The sequence below is a fragment of the Leptonychotes weddellii genome, chromosome 14 (genome assembly GCF_054177405.1).
Source record: "Leptonychotes weddellii isolate Sample4059 chromosome 14, ASM5417740v2, whole genome shotgun sequence".
In the NCBI taxonomy this organism is placed as follows: Eukaryota; Metazoa; Chordata; class Mammalia; order Carnivora; family Phocidae; genus Leptonychotes; species Leptonychotes weddellii.
The window spans coordinates 31,717,673-31,740,977 of NC_138382.1; the positions used below are offsets into that span (position 1 = coordinate 31,717,673).

The 23,305-nt window shown below is 35.3% G+C and overlaps 1 protein-coding gene across 12 annotated transcripts in view; it reads right to left on the reverse strand.

The window, feature by feature from the left end:
- MPDZ (multiple PDZ domain crumbs cell polarity complex component) overlaps positions 1 to 23,305 on the reverse strand; it is a 164,863-nt gene that overhangs the window by 100,718 nt on the left and 40,840 nt on the right. For all 12 annotated transcript variants that reach the window (XM_081802990.1, XM_081802989.1, XM_081802986.1 and 9 more), the window contains 7 exons: positions 11,195 to 11,404; positions 10,646 to 10,785; positions 9,778 to 9,991; positions 8,920 to 9,048; positions 6,714 to 6,923; positions 3,822 to 3,936; positions 3,185 to 3,273 (listed from right to left, as the gene is read on the reverse strand). In XM_081802990.1, coding sequence (XP_081659116.1) covers positions 3,185 to 3,273; positions 3,822 to 3,936; positions 6,714 to 6,923; positions 8,920 to 9,048; positions 9,778 to 9,991; positions 10,646 to 10,785; positions 11,195 to 11,404 — 1,107 coding nt within the window. The remainder of the gene's footprint in view (positions 1 to 3,184; positions 3,274 to 3,821; positions 3,937 to 6,713; positions 6,924 to 8,919; positions 9,049 to 9,777; positions 9,992 to 10,645; positions 10,786 to 11,194; positions 11,405 to 23,305) is intronic.

A 23,305-nucleotide genomic window follows, 5' to 3' on the forward strand; every position in this document is an offset into this window, starting at 1 on the left:
TTATTTGTTTCAGAGGTATGGGTCTGTGATTCAACAGTCTCCCTCAAAAAGAAGAAGAAGAAGAAGAAGATAGCAGGAAGGGAAAAATGAAGGGGGGAAATCGGAGGGGAAGACGAACCATGAGAGACGATGGACTCTGAGAAACAAACTGAGGGTTCTAGAGGGGAGGGGGGTGGGGGGATGGGTTAGCCTGGTGATGGGTACTAAAGAGGGCACGTACTGAATGGAGCACTGGGTGTTATACGCAAACAATGAGTTATGGAAGACTACATCAAAAACTAATGATGTAATGTATGGTGATTAACATAACATAATAAAAGGAAAAAAAAGAAAATAATGACAAGTTTGGAGGGAAGCTACTGTGCTTTTATTTATTTTTTAAGATTTTATTTATTTCTTTGACAGAGAGAGACACAGCAAGACAGGGAACACAAGCAGGGGGAGTGGGAGAGAGAGAAGCAGGCTTCCCGCGGAGCACGGAGCCCGATGCGGGGCTCAATCCCAGGACCCCGGGATCATGACCTGAGCCAAAGGCAAACACTTAATGACTGAGCCACCCAGGTGCCCCGCTATTGTGCTTTTAAATGTGCAATTATTTCAGGCCTTTAATAAGGATCTGCTTCGTAATTAAACTGTACTTACGTGCCAAGTGTTATACCAAGTATTTTAATTAATTACTCATTTGGTCTGCCTAAAAATTATACAAGGGAAGTTTCCTTTTCCCAATTTTGTATGTGAAAGCAGCTTACTAAGCAGTTATCATAGGATCCAACAATTCTATTCCTAAGTATATACCCAAGATAAATGAAAACATACATCCACACAAAAACTTGTACATGAATGTTCATGGCAACATAATCCATAACAGCCAAAAAAATGGAAACAACCCAAATGTCCATCAGCTGATGAATGGGTAAATAAAATGTGGTATATCCATACAAAGAAATATCATTCAGCTATAAAAAGAAATGAAGAATTGATACATGCTACAACATGGATGAACCCTGAAAACATGCTAGGCAAAATAAACCAGTCACAAAGGACCACATATTGTATAATTCCATTTACATGAAATACAGAGTAGGCAAATCTACAGAGACAGAGAAAAGACTGTGGTTCTCTAGTGCTGGGAGGATGGTAGAATTAGGGATAGACTGCTACTGGGTATGGGGTTTCCTTTTTAGGTAATGAAAAGTTTCTAAAATTGACTGTGATAATGGATGCACAGTTGTGAAAATACTAAAAGCTACTGAACTATACCCTTTAAATGGGTGAATTGTAGGCTATGTGAAGTATATCTCAATAAAGCTGATTTTTTAAAAAACTTTTTTAATGGATTAAAATATATATCTTAGGGAAAAAAGTACACTATGTTTTTAATTTTTAATTCAGTATTGGATATGGATTTAGAGTCTGTATCTATGTACTCTCTCTCCACTCTTCTTCTCCAAAATTAAAAAAAAAAAAGTAGTTAATTTTCCTTGTATGACAAATGAAGATACAGTGGTTAAAACTCATTCCCAGGTTATAGCCAACTTAAGTGGCAAGCACAACTTGATCTTCACAGGTTTCAAGAGGTGAACAGGTGTACTTAGTTTTACAGAACTAAGCCCAAGAAGACTCAAAGTTGTAATGTAGAAGCAAAGGCAGAAATAAGGGCACCTCTTTTTTTTTTAATTGTGGTAGAAAACACATAACAAAAAGATTAACATCTTAACCATTTTTACCTATAAAGTGCAGTAGTGCTAAGTTTATTCAGTGTCATACAATAGATCTCTAGAATGTTTTTACCTTGCAAAACTGAAACTCTGTAACAATTAAACAACAGCTCCCCATGTTCCCCTCCACTCAGACTCTTGCAACAACCATTCTTTTTATTTCTATGAGTTTGACTACTCTAAGTACCTCATGCGAATGGAAACATACAGTACTTGTCTTTTTGTGACTCACTTATTTCACTTAGAATAATGTCCTTAAGGTTCAACCATGTTGCAGGATATGACAGAATTTCCTTCTTTATAAGACTAAGTAATATTCCATTTCATATATATATACTTATACTTGAGTTGCAATCTAAAGGTAAAGACCAGATATCATAAACTTTAGTGTATATAGGTATATATATAATATGTATATATTATATATATATAATATATATTATATATATATGTCACATCACAGTTTGTTTTTCCATTCATCCATGGATGGACATTTAGGTTACTTCCTCATCTCACCTATTATGAACAAAGCCACTATGAACATGGAATCTTATATTAACATTCTACACTCTTATCATAATAAGATCCCAAGGAAACAACAGAGACTTAATTAAACATAAATACATATTAAGATAAATTGGTATTCTCCAAAATGTCTTTCAAAAAATGTTAATATATGTTTGAGGAAAGAAAGAGCCCATGATTACAAAAGTTTAGGAAAACCCAAAGTAAAATAGCTTTTTCTGTACTGCATAACTTCTCAGAGTCTTAGATTTTTCAATGTGCATTATGAATCCCTAAGAGACCTTATAAGTTCTTCCTAAACTTCTCTGACCAGGAAGCCCCTGGTGTAGGGTCTCTCAGACTGTGTTTCAAGGAGTAGTTAGGGTAGCCCAGTTTGCAGAGAACACTGAAGTGAAGTTGTATTCTTCTGTACACTGCCTTGAATACCAATATGCTCAAAACATACTGAGGTCACTACAATAACAATGATGAGCTTGATCTGATTAAGAGGGAGTTAAGATCTATTTCTTTTATTCCTGTATATTCTTAGAGCTAAAAAGAGGCCTGGACATGGAGCCAACAACAACAGTGTCATTCTGCTGATATTAAAAAAAGCACACGTCCCAAAATTCAGATTCAAGTACACTAAAGATTATGATATCTGGTCTTTACCTTTAGATTGTCTGCAACTAAAGTATAAGTATATTAATGTAACAAATTCATTACAACCAGAAATCAGATATATCAGAAATTATTCTATTATTTAGAACTGAGATCAGTGAAGCTTCTATCCAATGTTCTTCTACAAAATAACAAAACGGGTAATTGTAATGACAGCCTCAAATCACCAAAAAGCTTAAATTAGTATGGAGCTAACTGTAGTTCTCAAAACTGAGTAAACTAGGAGAATGCATTTCTCAACCATGAAAATTAACAAATCTCTTATTAAATGTGTTACTTACTGCTATAATTTGGTCTCCAATTTGGATTCTTCCATCATGTTCAACAGCACTGCTCTTTGTAATGCTCTTTACAAAGATTCCTGAAGGTTCTAAGATTAGAAACAGGGTTTTTGCAAAGCACACTCAAAAACTATCCATCCTTCATTCTCCACATATAAAGTCCTAATTTTGAATAAATATAAATCAACAAGCCACAGGAACAAAACCAATAGAAACTTAGTCTAGAGAATAAGACAATGATTTTTGTCTGTCAAGCACAGTATCAGAGTTTCTGACACTGAATTATTCCTAAGGAAGTTTTTGATCAGTTCATCCAACAATCTGAAAATACATAATATTGATTCAATATTTTTTTTAAGATTTTTTATTTATTTATTTGACAGAGAGAGAGAGACAGCAATAGAGGGAACACAAGCAGGGGGAGTGGGAGACGGAGAAGCAGGCTTCCCGCTAAGCAGGGAGCCCGATGTGGGGCTCGATCCCAGGAACCTGGGATCACGACCTGAGCCGAAGGCAGATGCTTAACGACTGAGCCACCCAGGTGCCCCATATTGATTCAATATTTCACAAGACAAAGATATCAGAGGCAATTCCTAAGTAAAAAAAAAAAAAAAAAAAAAAAAGTGTTTAAAACTACCTAATTTTTTATCTCCAATGTAACCAGCAATGGTAATTCCTAATCCTTGGACATTTTTAGTGAGTTCTACATCAAATGTCTCACTTTCTTCACTTTTCTGAGTAGAAGCATCAACCTAAAATAAAATCAGTAAATAAATATGCAGAACAAGAAACATGTATACAAACAAGATAAACTCAAAAAGCAACAACCTATGTTTAGGAATAATATAATATCATTAGGTGGCAAAGAAACTACGGAAGAGACTACTCCTTCAATCTTGACAACATGAACTGAGCATTACATTGTCTCAAAAGTAATGTCAGCAGTAAGGCTGAACACCCACTTATCAGAAAAATGCATTATGATTTGTGTATACAAAATTTTAAAAATCAAATAGTCTCCTATTAACAAATTCTATTTTCAGGGATGGCTTATCTTCGTTTCTACAATTGAAAGAACTCATGTTTTGAATTCAGGTCAACACATTCAAATCTGAATTTTTCTAATCATTGCTTTGCTCAACTCTCTATCAGGAATAAGAATAACAAGTCCAGGTAACATTTATTGAGCAGTTTCTATGTAACAGACATTTGAGATGTCTTAATTTACTCCTTAGTACAACCTATGAGGGAGGTACAATTCCTATCAGTTTTTCTCTGGGGAAACTGAGGAACATAAACCTTTCCAAGGACAAACAGTAAGCAGTCTATTAGAGGCAGGATTCACATACAGGTAAGTCGGTTACAAAACCCCTGCTCTTAAAATGCTCTGCAGTGTGTAAGATCCTTAGTAGAATATAGGAGCCATAGTGTCCACTCAGGACACTGTCCACTAACTTGCTGCTACTACTACCTTAAATGGATAGTTGATTCTAACACCAGGAATAGGAGTTCATCTATCTTCCAGACATTTTATTAATACACTGATGATGATTTTGAAAACCTGTGAAATGCAACAAAGAGCTATTTAAAATTGTTACTGTATTTGTTTTGTAAATTCAGACTTTAACTTAGAAGCTCTTTATAAGGAAAGCATGCCTTTCTGCATTGATCTTCATTCCTGAAAAGACAGCTGAAAGCAGGCTCCTCTAACACGTAAAACTATTCTTTTTTTTTTTTTTTAAAGATTTTATTTATTTATTTGACAGATAGATAGAGAGCACAAGTAGGCAGAGTGACAGGCAGAGGGAGAGGGAGAAGCAGGCTCTCCGCCGAGCAGGGAGCCGGATGTGGGGCTCGATCCCAGGACCCCAGGATCACGACCTGAGCCGAAGGCAGCCGCTCAACCGACTGAGCCACCCAGGTGCCCCACACGTAAAACTATTCTTAATTACACATTGGGCTGAAGGGCAAGGTTCTCTGAATTCAGCATTAGTGGACTAGCGCAGTAAGTCATCAGCAAGCTTCTGGCATTATGTACTTGTATGGTACCAGCAGATTCCCCAGAGAACCCTACAAAAATCATAACAGAACGAAGGTTCGGATGGACATACAGGTTGGGGCTAGCTGGTAATATTTTTTTTATTTTCTTTAAGCAAACTCTGACTATATCTCACTGATAGTCCATCTAAGTGAGATACAATTTTATAGTAAAGTTTGATTTATTTTTTTTCATTGCACATAATTATCTGTGCAAACTTAGCAAAAGTTTAAAGTTTAGATAATTACAAGAAAATGACAGGATGAAATCTGCTTCAATTGAAACAAATGTGTTTTCTATTTTTAATAAGACTTATGCGAGTGCTATTTTAGAGGGTGGCAATTTGACTATCGAATGGTTTTAAAAGGGGCACAAGCTTCAGAAATGATGATATGCACAGAATAGATATTTTTCTAAGCTTTCAATTACATCAAGTGGTTTTCGGTATTGCATTCATTTATATATTGCTGAATAAAATGTTTTGTTTACCACAAAAGAATGTGATTTAAATACTTTCATACACAAGCTTTCTTTCTTTACTTCTTTTTCTCTGCAAAAAATAGCAACTAACTCAAGCCTAAAACAACAGAATCATGGAAATTTCAAGTGTTCTAATAAAGTTTTAAAGGGCTTGTAGAGGAGGTTAGGCTATTAAAAAAGAATCCGTAGCAACTAATTAGAAAAAACTTTAACAGAAAAATATCATAGATGTTTTTAGATCTATGAAAAAGGAATGCAGGACTTGCATTTGCTATAAAGCTTATCCAGAAATTGGATGTAATTCTGTTTTTAAAGCTTTAAGAGATTTTTGGATAAAATTATTTTGTTGATACTCCCACCCCTATCCTCCCCCCCAAAAAAGACACTAAAAGGAAAGGTATTGAAAGAGAATGATGGAACTCACAGCCTGCCTAACGGAGAGCCTTCTAGATAGAAGAAAAATAAAATTAAACATTTTAGTTATTAGTAGCAAATAATTCCTTAAAATTTTATCATCTTGCAAAAGATTATCCTCATAAACGTGCTGCTTAGAGAAAGATGTAAAAGAGTAACCTAGAATTTTTTAAAGAAACCTATTTTTCATGTTACACATGATTCCTAATTAAGAAGATATTATTAGTGCTGAAACACATCTACACTTGAATTTTCTTTCTTTAGCACTAATATATGAATGAGTATCATTAAGTCTAGTTTCTTTTTTTTTAATTTAATTTTTTTTTTTAAAGATTTTATTTATTTATTTGAGAGAAAGAGAATGAGAGACAGAGAGCACATGAGAGGGGGGAGGGTCATTTGGAGAAGCAGACCCCCTGCCGAGCACGGAGCCCCATGCGGGACTCGATCCCGGGACTCCAGGATCACGACCTGAGCCAAAGGCAGTCGCTTAACCAACTGAGCCACCCAGGCACCCTTAAGTCTAGTTTCTAAACAGCACTATCATCTAAATGCTATTGTCTATGAGGTTCCTAGTAACTGCTTCTACCTACTTACCCGCATTTCTGGTGTAGAAGATGGGGATGAGGAAAGGGTGATGCCCAAAGAGGAGGGTGCTGCTGGTTCTTCTACGGCCCCTCTTGCGATCATCAGTTTAACTCTGTTTCCACATTGCCTGAGCACTTGTGCTACTTGCTCACTGCTCATTCCTGCTAGGTCCGTGTCACCGATCTTTAGAATGTGATCTCCACTGCACAGTCGCCCATGCTGAATAAAGAGACCAGTTAATCAGGCTACTAATATTTTAAGTTCGTCAGAGAAATCCTAAATGAGGGAAAGAGAATAATTTAAAAATAGTAATGTCATTATCAATCACGGAACATTAACCATGTGGTTGTTATTTTAACTGTTTTTGATGCATCTTAACATTATTCAATGTGATACAAGTAACTGAAATTCACAAATATTCCTTAAATCAACAGCTGATAAGAGCTTTTCAATTTGATTTCTACCCATTATATACAGGAAAATAATAAGCCTTTTATAAGTTTTTTGAGAAATAGAAAAAAAAAAGAAAATGCCACTAAGCAAAGATGAAGCATATGCAAATACATATTACTCAAAAAATATAGAAAGACCACAAAAAAGCAGTGAATTAATACATTTCTGTCTTGCACTTTCAATTAAAAATATCCCTAAAAGAATAATTTTCAGATGAAAATTTAGATGGATGAGTCTTATTATCCTCCATACGAGCACTATTCACTAGAAATTTCTGCAGGGACAGAAATGTTCTGCATCATCCAATATGGCAGTTACTACTGACATGTGGTTACAGAGCACCTGAAATGTGTTCAATCCAACTAAGGAACTGAATTCGTCGTTTTATTTAATTTTTTAAATTTTCTTTATTTACTTTAGAGAAAGCGAGCTTGAGCGGGGGTGGGGGGGTGGGACAGAGGGACAGGGAGAGAGAATCTTAAGTAGACTCTGTGCTAAGCGTGGAGCCCGACTCAGAGCTTGATCTCATGACCCAAGAGATCTGACCTGAGCTGAAACCAAGAGTCGGACACTTAACTGACTGTGCCACCCAGGCACCCCAGGCATTCATTTTATTTAATTTTGATTAAATTTGAATTTTAGAAGTAGCAAGTAGCTACAAGTAGCTATAGTGTTAGACGGTGCAAGTCTGTACTGAAGACAAGGCTTAATTTATAGCAAACCAGTCAACTAGGGGAATTTCATTAAATACTGTTAAAGGCTGGCTATTATTTAAAAGGAAGAAAATATGCATATTATTGTGCTACTGTCAATACCTCTACTGATAAAGCTGCCATTAAACAGGCTTTTCATATATGAATATGAGAAATATTTGATAAACTGACTTTCTAGTTTAAATTCAAACACACATGCAAAAACAGACAACTTTATAAACAAAACGTTACAACCAAAGCAAAAGTTTCAAATTAAAATATAGAACTTTTCAAATTAAAATATAAATCATAACCAGTAACTTTACAACAATTTTTCTCACATATATTCCAACAGTGTCACAGAGCATAATGGCAACGCTTTAACAAACTACTCCGAGTGATAAAAATAGGCTGTGCTTCATTTACAAAGATGACACCATCACTAAAGGGACAAGTCGAATCTTGTTTCTTCTCTCAATAATAAAGTATTCTTCTTTCCCTAATACCTTGTGACTATAAAACAGCAGACTAGGTTTATAAATATGATTTATGATCATAAAATAAAGGGTAGCTACCTCTACAATGATCAAAACCATAACCTGGGCTTTAGTCTGTGGCTCTACAAGAGTCTTAAGATCATTGCCTAAAACTGTAACTTAAGGGGTGTCTGGGTGGCTCCATTGGTTAAGCATCTGACTCTCGATTTCGGCTCAGGTCATGATCTCAGGATCCTGGGATCAAGCCCCACATCCAGCTCTGTGCGCAGCATGGAGTCTGCTTGAGATTCTCTCTCCCTCTACCCCTCCCCGTTGCACTCTCTCTCTCTCTAAAATAAATAAATCTTTAAAAAAATAAATAGAATTGTAACTTAAGATCAATGTCCCTCTTCAAAGATCTTTCTCCGAGGGCTAAAAGTAAACACTTCAGGAAAAGCCCAGCAAAACAGAAGTTCTAACTCAGCTTCTTTGACATTATGTAAGGCCAAAGTTTCTTCTTTCTAACAGAAAATATAAAAGATGAAGGCATATAATTTGATAAAACAGCATAAAACACCTGTTGGAGTAGCTTACCTGGTCAGCTACTCCTCCAGGCAGAATGGTTTTTACGATCACTCCAGTTGCTTTTCCTCCGACGATGCCAAATCCCAGTCCAGATCCATCGTTCACCAGTTCAATAGTCTCCACATGCTGCCAGTGAACCTGAAAACAAAACTCCTATATGACTTTGAAAAAATTTGGTGGAAAAACTAAAATTTTATTATAGTTGAGATTTTTGTGAATATTATTTTGTGATTGGTATCAAATAATGGAGTTCAGATATAATAACAAGCCTTAAGAATGTCCCTTTGATTTAGTGTAATTCCCTTTCAACAGATTGTTACTGCTATTGATATAATCATTCTTGAAATTATCAATACATCTTTATAGTGACCGCATTTAACCAGTTGAAGATAGGCACTGATTTGTAAGACCCTTTGTAGAACTTCTAAAAAAAGAAAAAGATCAAGGAGAAATCATCACCTGTTAAGATTATCTTCTATAAAATCTTGCCTCACAGGATTTCTAATTAGAGGACTCCTTGAAGTCACTGACAGCTAACTCAAACAGTATAATTCTGTAATTTATAAAGCAAAATCAAGACTATTTTCTGTCTAAAGATAGAGTCAGGTTTGTTGAAAAACTGAATTTTTTTTTTTTTTTGAGGAATGTGGTCAACTAGAAGAATACACAAAGAAAGGTAAAAGTTGATTTAGAAGGCAGTAACTTAATCGTAATTAAATAACTAATATTCCAAGCTAGGGAGAGATAAAAGAATAAAATGGGAAAAACTCAAGAAATACAAGGACCTACAGGAAATGGAAATCTGTAGACAACCAAAAAGGACTAGAAAAATAATATCTGTCCCTTTTACAAATCTTATGTACTTACAGGGTTAGAGTGAGCTGAAATTGTGCTGGCTGCAGATGGAGAACGGGAAACTATGGGGCTGATGAGCTGAGGCAATGAGCCTCTGGCAATAACTAGCTGGACATTATCTTTGGCTTTCTGCAGGATGCTGATAGCCTGCTGATGTGTAATTGTCTGATCAAGTGCCTGTCCATTGATAGCAAGGATCTGATCGGTTTCCTTCAATCTTCCATCTCTATCAGGAATGAAAAAAGGAGTAAAAGACATCTGACAGCTCTCAAGAAAATGACAGCTTCTTTGCATATATTTTCAGGTTATTTTTAAGCCAGTTTTCTAATGTCCACACTTTTTAAGCTTTTCCCTGCAATTTTACTTTTGAAAATGTTAAGTTTGGGCTCTAGTTATCTACCCCTAATCAATCCCTCCCATTTAAAAGCCACCTTCTTTACAGCTACTCACTCAACCTATATGTTTTGTCTTAGATGTTCCTATTTACTACAAATAAAAGCAAAGGTGTATACATTTAGTTGTTGTTGTGAGTATATTAATAAAATATAGCTCAAGTTATCATGGGTCATTTGTATACTTATTCTATATTGCAACTTTTAAATCCGATCAAAATGAGCCCATTTAATGATAATGAGAATAATGTCCTACTCAAATTCTCCTTTCCTTCCTAAAAAGTGTTTATGACCATATTTAAAAGACATTCTCCCTTCCGAGGACTTGCTTTTTATCACAGTGATGTTAAAGATTTCTAAAAACTGATTAATAACAGATTATATTACATTTCAGTTTTTATCCATTTTCTTTCTCTAAATTCTCCCAAGGTCATCAACACCTTCTGAATACAGTATCAGAAACGGAGAAGACGTCATAAGAATCATACCTGTGGGCCACACTGCCCTCTTGGATCTCCTGCACGAATATTCCCAGTTCTCCCCGGTTTTCGCTCCTGAGTCCCACAACACTAAACCCAAGACCTCCACATGGAGGTTTGAGGAGCTCAAAAACTTCTATGTGGCGACCCTGTTCAGGAAACAAAGCAAGAAATAACTTTTAATTAAACGTTAATCACTCCATTCACAGTTATCTTATTAGTGGCATTACTGAGTTTAAAAAAAAAAATTTAAAAGAATTTTCTCAGATAACATTTATCATGCATCACCTAGAGTGACGTATTTTATTATTGATCCTGAAGAATAAAAATAAATAAATAAATAAATAAATAGAAAAATTTCTGAACCATCCAAACTCACACAAAATCCACTTCTTTTCCATCTCAATTTTTTCGGATGTTATAAATGTCCTCATAAATATATTTAACCATATATATTATATATTTATATAATGTAATGTAAACATATACATATTCTTCCAATTATTCAGGACTTGTTTACACTGTTCTATCATAACTAACAAGAAGAAATGTTCTTACCTGGGCCATATTCTTGATTAGTTGATCAAATTCATCACAAGCAGGTTTCCCATTGATGTGTGGAGTACCAGATCCTGTAAATGCTTCCAGATTCCCATTATTTGAGGATGATAAGAACAATTCATTTTGCAGAGTAGGAATTACAGCTGGACTGAGATGTGGAATGTGAGCATATTCGACATTTGAAATTGCCAATGTTGCAGTGTTTACCTAAGAGCAATATGAAGATTATTAACAATTTTGACATTCCATAAACAATTTCACAGAAAACATCCCCAGCGGTAATAATGAAGTACATATGAAATTTCAAAATTCCCATACCCTTTGATTTAGCAAATTAATTTCAAAGAGAAAAATGAGAATAACACACAAAGATATATGTATAAGGATGCACAATACAGCATTGTTTATTAGATGGGAAAAATTTCAAAACCTACCTCCAGTGTTCACCTTTAAGGTACTCATTAAAACACACACAAACACACATTCACATACACACAAAAGTGAAAAAGGCTAGTTATCAACCAATGTGTACAGTACGACACAATGCACATTCAAAAAAGATGTTTATATTTGTATTAAACGTCTGGGAGAATATACACCAACCAACCAATATAACATTAGTTGTCCCTGAGAGACAGAGGGCCATTTAATCTTTTATATTCTTGAATTTTTAAAACAATATATGTAGTAAAGAATTTGGTCTTTCCTGGGGCCCCTGGGTGGCTCAGTCATAAACATCTGCCTTCGGCTCAGGTCATGATCCCAGGGTCCTGGGATCGAGCCCCACATCAGGCTCCCTGCTCCGCGGGAAACCTGCTTCTCCCTCACCCACTCCCCCTGCTTGTGTTCCCTCTTTCGCTGTGTCTCTCTCTGTCAAATAAATAAATAAGATCTTAAAAGAAAAGAATTTGGTCTTTCCTGAAGAGAGGTCTGACATTTACCCCCAGCTCCTAGGAAGTAACCTCTAAACCCTTGGAGTTTCCAGATATTCATGGTGGGCTTCAAGGCCACAAGATATCAGCCCCAAACTGACACTAAGTTAAATCACATAGGCAGTCAGTCATGCCTATGAAACGATACCCTAATAAAGTTTCTGAACACCAAACTCAGGTGAGCTTCCTGGATTGGCAACACTCCATACATACTGTTACACATCAATTCTGAAAAGGAAACACTTTATGAGGAAAATGGAAGCTTCATATTTGAAATCCTCAGGCTGCACTATGTGTCTCTTCCTCTGGCTGATTTTTTACCTGTATCCTTTCTTTATAATCAACCGTAAGCATGAGTAGAAAAGCTTCTAGTAAGTTCTGTAGGTCCTTATACTGAATTATTGAACCTGAGGAGGGTTGGGGAACATCCAGAACTTGCAGTTCAGCTCAGAAGTGAGGGTGGTCTTTTGTGGATTCTTCCCTCTAACTTCATAGTTCGAACTTAACTCTTTGCTGTTGGTGTCAAAAGTCTCCCAACAGACTTGGAAGTCTGGAGGATTGTACCCTCCAGCGTTGCCATTTGACTAACTCCGGGTACAATGACATAAGTAAGTAACAACAATGACAAAAAAGATCATTCCATTCTGGAAAAAAACATTCTATGATTACTTGTATGTGCCTGTTATACAGAGCATCAAGTTAAAGCTAAATAATTTCCCATTTCTGTAGGGTGTCTGTACTGTAATTTTTTACCCACAATTTTTATCAGAAAGAGTACATCAATGATGACTTTGGATCACTCTCTGAACTCATCTCCTGCACTATGTCCTTCACCCAGCAGGATCGAGCCCTACTGACCCCTTCACAGTTCCTCAAACCAAACTGCTCACTCTATCAGCCACGTACATCCTTCCCCAACATCTACATGTTTGTTGCTTTACTTCAATCAGGTGTGCTCAACTTTATGCCAGAGAAGCCCGCCCTGACAACCCTACCCAAGACAGCACCCCACCATTATGCTCCATGAGCTTACCCTGTTCTGTTTTTCTTCTTGGCACTTGCCATGGACCCTGTTGTCATCCAGTGTCCATCCAAATCTGTGTGGACAGACTAGAATGTAGAATTCCCCAGTGGAGGAATTAGACTATTTTATTCTCTCTTATATCCTTCATTCTCTATAAGAGTGCCTTGCACAGAGTTGGCATTCAATATACATTTGCAGAACAAGTGTTTATTTTCTTAGGGATCTACTTTGATTTCATTTCCCCAACAACCCCCCCACTACCATTATTTCCATTTTTCAGATGACAAAATTACACAAAGTCACACATCTAATAAGTAGATTATGACCAGGATTTTTTCATCATGGCGTTCTTATGTTTGTACTATACACAAAACAGTCACTTGAGGTATCATCTCTGGGAATAAGGCATTAGGTAAAATTTACATTGACAGAGCAATCAAAATATTTTACAACACATCACCAATCCATGCCTAAGAGTTTGTTACCTGTCCTTAAAACTAAACAGAAGACTCAGTTAAGTTAATGAGGTTACCAATAATCCAACTTATATTGGCTTATTTTATATTGGCTATCTACAATCACCGATGAAGAGAGATCATTGTGTTGAGAAGAGGGTTTTGGGAATTCTTTCAAATGGTTATTTTAAAATCTACAGCAGGCATGATCAATTATTATTTTTTCAAAAGCAAGCTCCTTATGCCAAACTTGATTTTTTTTTTTTTATCCTGCGCCATGGCAACTTCAATAAAGTCTGCCAGCAGAAGATACACCACTCAGGTTGAAGCAGATGGCATAATGAAATCTGTGACAGGCTGAGGATCCCACACACCAAGACCTAATGCCTATAGTATGTTTGCATAGGAGAAAAATATTTGGACTTGTGCTACAGTAAGCCAGAATGAACAAATCACATTCCAAGAATAAAGATTTTATCTATATGAAGTTAACTGGTGAAACAGAAGCTCTGATTTTATGAGAGACTAGGTGTGAAGGCACTCTAGAAGTAAAGTTACAGGACCAGAAAAAGTACAGTACTATGAGAATCATACAAAAGTACTGAATATCAGTGTTTTTTTTTCCAAATTTGTTAAAGCTTTAACCAATGTCAATGACTCCTCCTGTCTCCTCCTGACCCTTGAGGTAAATGTAAGAGCAGAGGTTAAAGAGATCACATATTTAAAAACTAAAATTTAATCATATCATCATACAAAAGGGCTGGTTTTAAATGTGCAGATTTACACTCAGAAAAAAGCACAAAGCACCTTCTGACTCTGCTGTAACTGTTTAACAAAGTGGCTCTCTGAACTATAATCTCCTTGCAAAACAGGAATGTATCTTATTTGTCTTGATAGACCTGTTCATAGCAGACACAGCATAAATGTTTAATAAAAAAAGCTTGACTCCCATCTTGGTTTATAAATATAAAATAAACAGAAGAAAACACAACTATCTGGTATTTTTATATACAGATAAACAATCTGTATAATTTATGGAAGTTGCTAGTAAATGAGCAAGAGTCACCAAATAATTACCTGTTCTCTGCTTAAGTTCTGGCTGAGTATTTCAATCTAAAAAGGCCTTTTATGTTCTTAGTAAATAAACATATTAATTTATGGATTTGAATTAATGCTAATACCTAAAACATAACTTAAAATGAAAATTATGTAAATTACTCAATTAAAAAGCCAAATTCTTTGTAATAAGGCAGGATGAAACACCCTTCAGTATTTAGAAGTATAGATGAAGTCCTCTTTTAAGACACAGTCAGTGGGGGCCTGGGTGGCTCAGTCAGTTAAGTGTCTGACTTTGGTCCTGGGATCCTCCCTGGTCAGGCTCCCCACTCAGCAGGGAGTCTGCTAGCCCCTCTGCCCACTTGTGTTCTCTCTCTCTCTCCCTCTCTTAAACAAACAGACAAATAAATAAATAAATAAATAAAATCTTAAAAAAAAAAAAGGATGTAGTCAGAACAGAAATTGGTTCAGTTATTTCAAAAGGCCAGGTAAAGCAGAAATCATAACACAGGACAAATACATAACTTAAGTACTTTATTTTAACTTAAAGCATGAATGTATTTATTCACAAATATCCTGATGCATGAGAGCTCCCCACTTCTTTCTTGCACGAACTGCACTCATTTAATATGGCATTATTTTCAATTTCAGTCTCTTTAAGATGAAGCAAGAATGTGGACTCCTGAAAAATAATTTCATTAAAGAAACCTGGATTTTTATGAGCTCTTTCTTCAGTGTTTTATAGTTTGATTACACACAACCAATTTACCAACAATTGTTTTATCAATTCATTTATGTGGTCTTTCAAAAGAATTTAAGTAAGTTTTCATGGAAAAAATCCTTTGCCATCAATTTTTATATTATGTAACAAAGACACGTAATTATAAAAATAATTATGACAGGCAAAACATCTCTAAAAATGACTGATAAATGCACATTTACCTGGTGACAGCTGCAGAAGCACACACAAGAAAATGTCTGAAAATAAGTGTTTTGTGCTCTAAGCATCAGTCATACGCCTCGCAGGACAGTAGCCTTTCACTTAGCAAGTCACTATTTGGAGGTGGGCTAAGAGAGCTGCTTCTGTAACAGCATTCCAAGAAGACAAAAAATTCTCTTTAGTTCTATATACAATTAAGCTCACCCTGTGGGCATAGCTATATCAGAGTAACCCTTCCACTGGATCAATCAGAAACTTTATATAAAGTGCTGTGAAAAAAAATCTGTAAAGGTATCAAAAAGAAATAATCACTGCCATATTCTATTCATCAGAAGCAAATCAATAAACCCACCCCACACTCAAGAAGAGATCACACAAGAGCGTGAACACTAGAAGGCAGGGATTATCCGCGTCCATCCCAGAGGCGGACTACCCCAGCACATCATAGTAAAACTGCTGAAAGCCAACACAGAGGGAAGATCTTAAAAGCCACCTGAACAAAAAGGCACCTTATCTTCAAAGAAGAATAAAACTGACAATCTTTCAAGTTAATCAATGACAGAAGACAATAGAATAAAAAAAAAAAAACCTAAAAATGAAAACAAAAAACTCAATTTAGCATTTTCAAAATACCTTCCCTACACACATACACACAGTGTTGCTTCAGAATGCTACTAAAGAGGGGCACCTGGGTGGCTCAGTCGTTAAGCGTCTGCCTTCGGCTCAGGTCATGATCCCAGGGTCCTGGGATCGAGCCCCGTATTGGGCTCCCTGCTCCACGGGAAGCCTGCTTCTCCCCCTCCCAACTCCCCCTGCTTGTGTTCCCTCTCTTGCTGTGTCTCTCTCTGTCAAATAAAAAAAAAAAAAAAAAGAATTCTACTAAAGAAATACACAAGTAAATTCTTAAGAAATACAAAAGATCCCTCATGGATTTCCCTAATGCAGAAAAGACTGAAGAGAACAAAAAAGGATTTAAAGATTTGAGTAAATCAGGGCACACCTGGGTGGCCCAGTCTATTTAGCATCTAACTTGGTTTCAGCTCCGGTTGTGATCTTGGTGTCATGAGATCGAGTCCCGCCTCGGGCTCTGCGCTCAGCAGGGAGTCCGCTTGAGATTCTCTCTCTCCCTCTGTCCTCCCCCACTGGCTCTTGAATTCTCTCTCTCTAAAATAAATAAATAAATCTTTTTTTTTTTTTTAAAGGAGTAAATGGTAATGTTTTAAAACAATAAATAAAATCTGTGGAGTTTTAAATATAGACAGGAAAGAAAGTACATAATAATTACACAAAAGACACAAGGAGGGTACAAAAGGTTGAACTGTACTAAGTTCCTTTCATTTTCCAGGAAGTAGCAAAAGTTCCAATTAAAGTAAAATCAAAATAAGTTAAGGGTAATATATCTGACAAAAGACTCATGTTTGGCCTAAAAGAAAAAAATGCAAACCTCAATGTTAAAGAAGATCCAATTAGAAAAGGAACAAAGACATTTTACCAAAGAGGATATGTAGATGGCAAATAAGAACACAGAAAATGTTCAGCATCATTATCTATTAGAGAAATGCAAATTAAAAGCACAAAGAATATCACTATATACCTATCAGAATTACTAAATAAAAAAGTGACAACACCAAATGCTGGTGAGAATGTGGAGAAAATGGCCTGCTCATGCACTGCTGGCAGGAATGTAAAATGGTAGAGCCCCTCTGACAAAGAGTTTGGCAGTTTCTGAAAAAAACTAAACATGCATTTACCATACAACATGGCAATTACCTCTTAGGCACTTATTATACAGATATGAAAATTATGTACACACAAAACCATGCAGCAGCTTTATCTACAAGAGTGAAAAACTGGAAAGAAACAAAGGGTCTCTTAAGAGGTGCGTCCATACCATGGAATAATACTAACCAATAAAAAGGAACAAAATATTGAATAGACACACCAGCTTGGATGGTTCACAAGAGCATTATGCAGAATGAAAAAAAGACAATTTCTAAAGGGCACATACATTATGACTATATTTTTATAAAATTCTTGAAATTATTTCATTATAAAGACAGAAAAGTTGCCAGGGGACAGGGGTGGTGGCGGGGAGGGAACAGAGTATAGCGATTAATGAGTAACGCAGAGAGATCACTGTGGTGATGGGAGAGTATCTAGACTGTGATGGTGATTACACAGATCTATGCAAGAGAAAGAATGACACAGACTGAAAAAAACTGACAGGCACTGAACCATTATCAGTTTCCTTGGTTTTGATATTTTACTTTAATTACCAAGATGTGACCACTGGAGGTAGCTTGGTGAAGTACATATAGGACCTCTCTATACAATATTGAAAAATTACTGAGAATCTATAATTATTACTACATTATTACAAAATAAACTGTTACAAAATTACCAAACATTTTTTTAAAAAGTTGACTCAAATAGGCCAAGGATACTTACTATTATCTTTAGGGTAACCGCTAAAAGAATAATAGCATGCTAATAGAAGAAGATAAAATAAAAAATGAACTAATAAAAAAAAGAAAAAATGAATAAACAAGACAAAAAGAAAACAATAAATGGTAAATTAAAATAAAATTTATTATTACATTAAATGACTATAATTTTCAGATTGTATAATACAACAAAACACAAATACATGCTGTATACCAAAGATACAAGTTAATAATAAAAAAGATAAAGATGAAAGTAGAGAGATCTACCTTACATTAACCAGAAGAAGCCTGGTACACCTGCCCTAGTATCAGATGAAGCGTTACTGGAGATAAAGAGGGACAATTCATATAGATAAAGGGTTAATTCAGTAAAAGACAAGACAGTCTTAGTCACCTAAAAATATAACCTCAGGGGCACCTGGGTGGCTCGCTCGGTTAAGCGTCTCCCTTTGGCTCAGGTCATGATCCTGGGGTCCTGGGATCTAGCCCAAAATAGGGCTCCCTGCTTGGCAGGGAGCCCGCTTCTTCCTCTCCCTCTGCCACTCCCCCTGCTTGTGCTCTCTCTCTCTGTCAAATAAATAAATAAAATCTTAAAAAAATAAAATAAAAACAAAAATATAATCTCAAAACATGTAAGGCAAAAGGACTCAGAATCTAAATGAGAAACAGACACATTCACAAACATAAGTAGAGATTATAATTTATCTCTTTCAGTAACTGATAGAATGGGGGGATCAATAAGGATATGAAAGATCTGAACAACATTCTAAATAAAGTTGATAGTCAATATAAAAAAGCAGCTCTATTTCCTAGAAAAAAACAACCACAAACTAAAACTGAAAAAAAGTTGCATCTAAAATATGATAAAATTATTTTAAAAAGCTGGAATACAACCTAAAGTTTAGAAACAGAGCCACATATATTTGACCACATGATTTAGTGTGTCAATGTAAAGGAGAAAAGAATGATCTTTACAATAAATGGTTCTGGTTCAAATGGACAGTCAAATGGAAAATTAACTAACATACATACTTTATCTCATACCACAGCTGAAATTTAGAAGCTAAAGCAAGCTTCTGAGAGAAAATCTCTATATCCTTGGCATAATCAATAATTTCTTAAGTAGGACAAAAAAGGCAATACCGTAGAGGAAAAGTTTTAAAAACTGAACTTTATTAAAATTTAAAAAAAAACCCTCTGGTCATCAATACATGTAACTAAAAGAGTCAAAAAGCAAGATACAAAACAGAAAAAGACAGCTGCAATACAAATGTCCAGCAAAGAAGTTGTATTCAGAACATTTAAAAAAAAAAAAAAAAAACCACTCTCGTAAGTCAATTAACACTGAAAAACCAATCGAAAAAATGGCAAATGACTTAAAACAGGAACTCCACCAAGGAGGATATCCAAATGATCAATAAGCACACGAAAAGGTGCTCAGTATCATTAATCATCTTATGATACTACAACATACCCCCCAGAGTGGCTAGAATTGGAAAAAGAGAAATTTAAAGCTGACAGTACCAAGTGTAAGCAATGATGTGGAACAATGAGAATTTTCTTACATTTCTTACATTATATTGAGAGCATAGTCCTACAACTATTTTGAAAAACAATTTGACAGAATCTACAAATGCTGAATATGTACTTTAAGACCCAGAAATTTCACTCTTAAGTAAACATCCAAGAGAAATGTACACTTATGAACATCAAAGGACATGTGTTAGAACGTTTATGGCAGTTTTGTTTATAATAGCCAAAAACTAGTAAAAGATTACCATCAAAAAAGTACAGATATAGTCTAGTACATTCATACAATGAAAGCTGGAAAAGAACTACAGCTACATATAACAACACAAAGGAATATCACAGACACAAAGTGAAGACAAAGCCAGGAACAAAGCATGTATACTCAGATTGCATTTAAAGAAAATTCAAATACTTATTTATGGGATAACAGTCAAAACAGTGCCTGATGTGACTTCTACAAGGAATCTAAAACAGCCAATCTCATAAAAACAGAGAGTAGACTGGAGGTTGCCAGAGCTTAGGGGAAGTGGGGAGATGTTGATCAAAGGGTACAAACTTCCAGTTATAAGTAAGTTCTTGAGATCTAACATACAATGTGGTCACTATAGTTAAAGATACTCTATGGTATATTTGAAAGCTAAGTGAGTAGATCTTAAATGTTTAAATCACACACACACACACACACACACACAAACATTATTACTGAGGTGACAGATATCTTAACTAACCTCACTGCGGTAATAATTTCACTGTATATGTGCTTATCAAATATCACTTTGTAGGGCACCTGGGTGGCTCAGTTGGTTAAGCGACTGCCTTCGGCTCAGGTCATGATCCTGGAGTCCCTGGATCGAGTCCTGCATCAGGCTTCCTGCTCGACAGGGAGTCTGCTTCTCCCTCTGACCCTCCCCTCTCTCATGTGCTCTCTCTCATTCTCTCTCTCTCAAATAAATAAAGAAAATCTTTTAAAAAAAAATCACTTTGTATATCTTAAACTTACACAGTTGTATGTCAATTTTATCTCACATAGGCTGGAAAAAAATAGTGATTCTTTTGGGGAGAGGATGAGGATCAACTAAGGGGATACAGGGTATTGTGGAGTGTTAATAATTTTCTATACTTTGATTTAGGTGAAGAGTTATATGTGTACATTCAATTTATACAAAATCCTTAAACTATATAATTTTGCCCTTTACTGTATGTTAATTCTCTCTTTTTTTTTTTGAAGTTTGCAAGGTAAGTGATAAAATCAGAGCAGAGAACCTGGGGCACTCCAGTGACTGATAAAACATCCACTTCTCTGAAAGAAAGAAGGTGCTTTGAATAGCCTCTGTATTATCAAGCTAAATCTTCTGCCAGAAACTCAGAATTTAAAGTTCAATTACCAGGCATTCACCTTAAATGAAAGAGAATATAGAAACTGGGTATCTGAAGATGAAGCCAAAACTATTACTGTGATGTATGACTCTCTGCAGGCTTGATATGGATTCAACTGGCTAATTCCCATCCACAGAATAAATCCTTCAACAAGTGCTCAAGTCAAGATGAATCCTCAGCAAGTGCATTTTAACCTCTGCAGCACACATAGATTTTTCTTTCTCAAAGATTATGAGTTTTTACAACTTGTAATCATTTAATTGCACACCAAACAAGAAAAAAAATATCATTATGCCATCTAATACTTTTATACTGAAGTATTTTGACCCACCCTGATATAAAGTTGATATATCTGAGATTTCAAAATTATAAATTTTTTCAATACCTATTATACAAAATTAATTTCTTTCCAAAACTACTTGAAAAGATCAATGTCTTAAATATTTTGATCATATAACCTATGTACTTAAGTTTAACCAAATATAACGTCTTCAAATATATAGGTTTGCTAAACGATTTAAATCTGCTAAAAATATTGAAATATTGACTTCTTATGTTTCATCTATCCCTTCTGGGTTGTTAACTGAAAAGGAAATTAATATTATTAGCTCTATTTTAACGGCTAACATCAATCTTTCCAGAAGTACTTGTATAATTGTCTAGAAAAATGATCGCTTATGTTCAAACTGAATTTCCTAAAGCATTTTTATATAGATTATCAAAACCTGTTTTCTGGTCCTGTTATTTTGACCTATTCTGAAAGCACAGAATAGCAATGACAATAAAGTGACCCAAATGCTTATATAATTTGATGGATATTTCTATCATTTCAAAGCTAAAATATGTATTATCTTGCATTAAGCAAGAAAAATGACCACTGCTTTTACAATCCTAGTTTTGGTAGACTTTAAATAAATTTATAAACATATATTGCTAGTTCAATTTCCCAGTTTTTTGTTTGTTACTCCCTAACGTAATGAGAAATAAGAAATAAGGCACTCTCTGGGGAATTTGCCATAACAGGCGCACCTCATAGAAATGCAGACTGTTTTTTTTAATCTGCACCTTGTCTTTTCTTCTTGCAGAACAAGAAAAGTGCTTATTTTCTTGTGAATTTACAAAAATGCTGTAAAACACTCTCTGGAACTGATCCCAAATATGAAATGCAAAGATGGATAGGATACCAAGAGTATTCAATGAAATATAGCACCTAAAATGGTAGCAATCACAGGAAAAAAATTTTTATACATAATAGAACTGTATTTCAAGTTTGGAAGCAAGGGAGGCCTCCTTTTCCATAAATCTTTCAGTGAAATACTGATTAGAGCACAACTCTGATGCATTATTGAACAGGCAAACCCTTACACAGTAATTGATGGTGGCACTCTGATTTAATGATCCTTATTTTTAAAGCTAATTAAAGAAATTGAGTTGCATGTTCAAAGGGGATTAGCTTAATGTGACGAGACTATTTTGGACATAGAGTATCTCCACAGCTCCTGAACTAAACACAATAGAAAACGGAGCAGCAAATTATAAGGTGGCGGGAAGGGGTGCATTTTCTGATGGAATAAGCATAATTTCACATTGTCTATGTGAATTTCTTTTCATTCATTCAAATACTTACTGAGCACTTCAAATGTCCAAGACATTGGGCTCTAGGGGGTGCGACAGTAATTAAAGAGATAAAATGCTTTGCATAATCACTAATATGTTAGATATCCTATAAAATTGCTCCACCAGGCATAGTTCACCCACCTACTAAGATAGAATACCTTTCTTTTAATAGCTATGAATTGTTGAATAGCAAAGCAGATAGTGGACGAGAATTTGTGGATATTCTTAAAGTAGCCATTGAAGATCATTGGCTGATAAATTTAAAATATAAGGTTACTGAATTTAGAAAATAATTCCTTAACCCAAGGATGGTTAAGCAGTCATTCTGAGTAATAAAATGTAAATTTTCTGCATCTGTCTCTGTAAAGTTTCAGTGGCACATTTGTCCTAAAATTCCCACGTGCTAAATAAAAAGGATAAATGATCAACCAAGAAACTCAAGATGAAAGGCAAAGAAAAAAATGAATTAAAGAGTACCTAAGACTCTTATCTTCTCCCTTTTGATATTTAGAAAGGCATATATAAATGACCAGTAATCTACCTAAAGCAATGCCTATTGTTATAGACTATTAAATGACAGGATCAAGTACAAAACTGTAAAGTCTATACAATGTAAGTGATGTCATCATGTTAAATGAATGGCCACATGGCAGGTTATGCTATTTTAGAATGTTCTAGTCTTCACTCAGAGCTGCATCTGTGAAAATTTTATTTATTCTTAAAATTACATCAT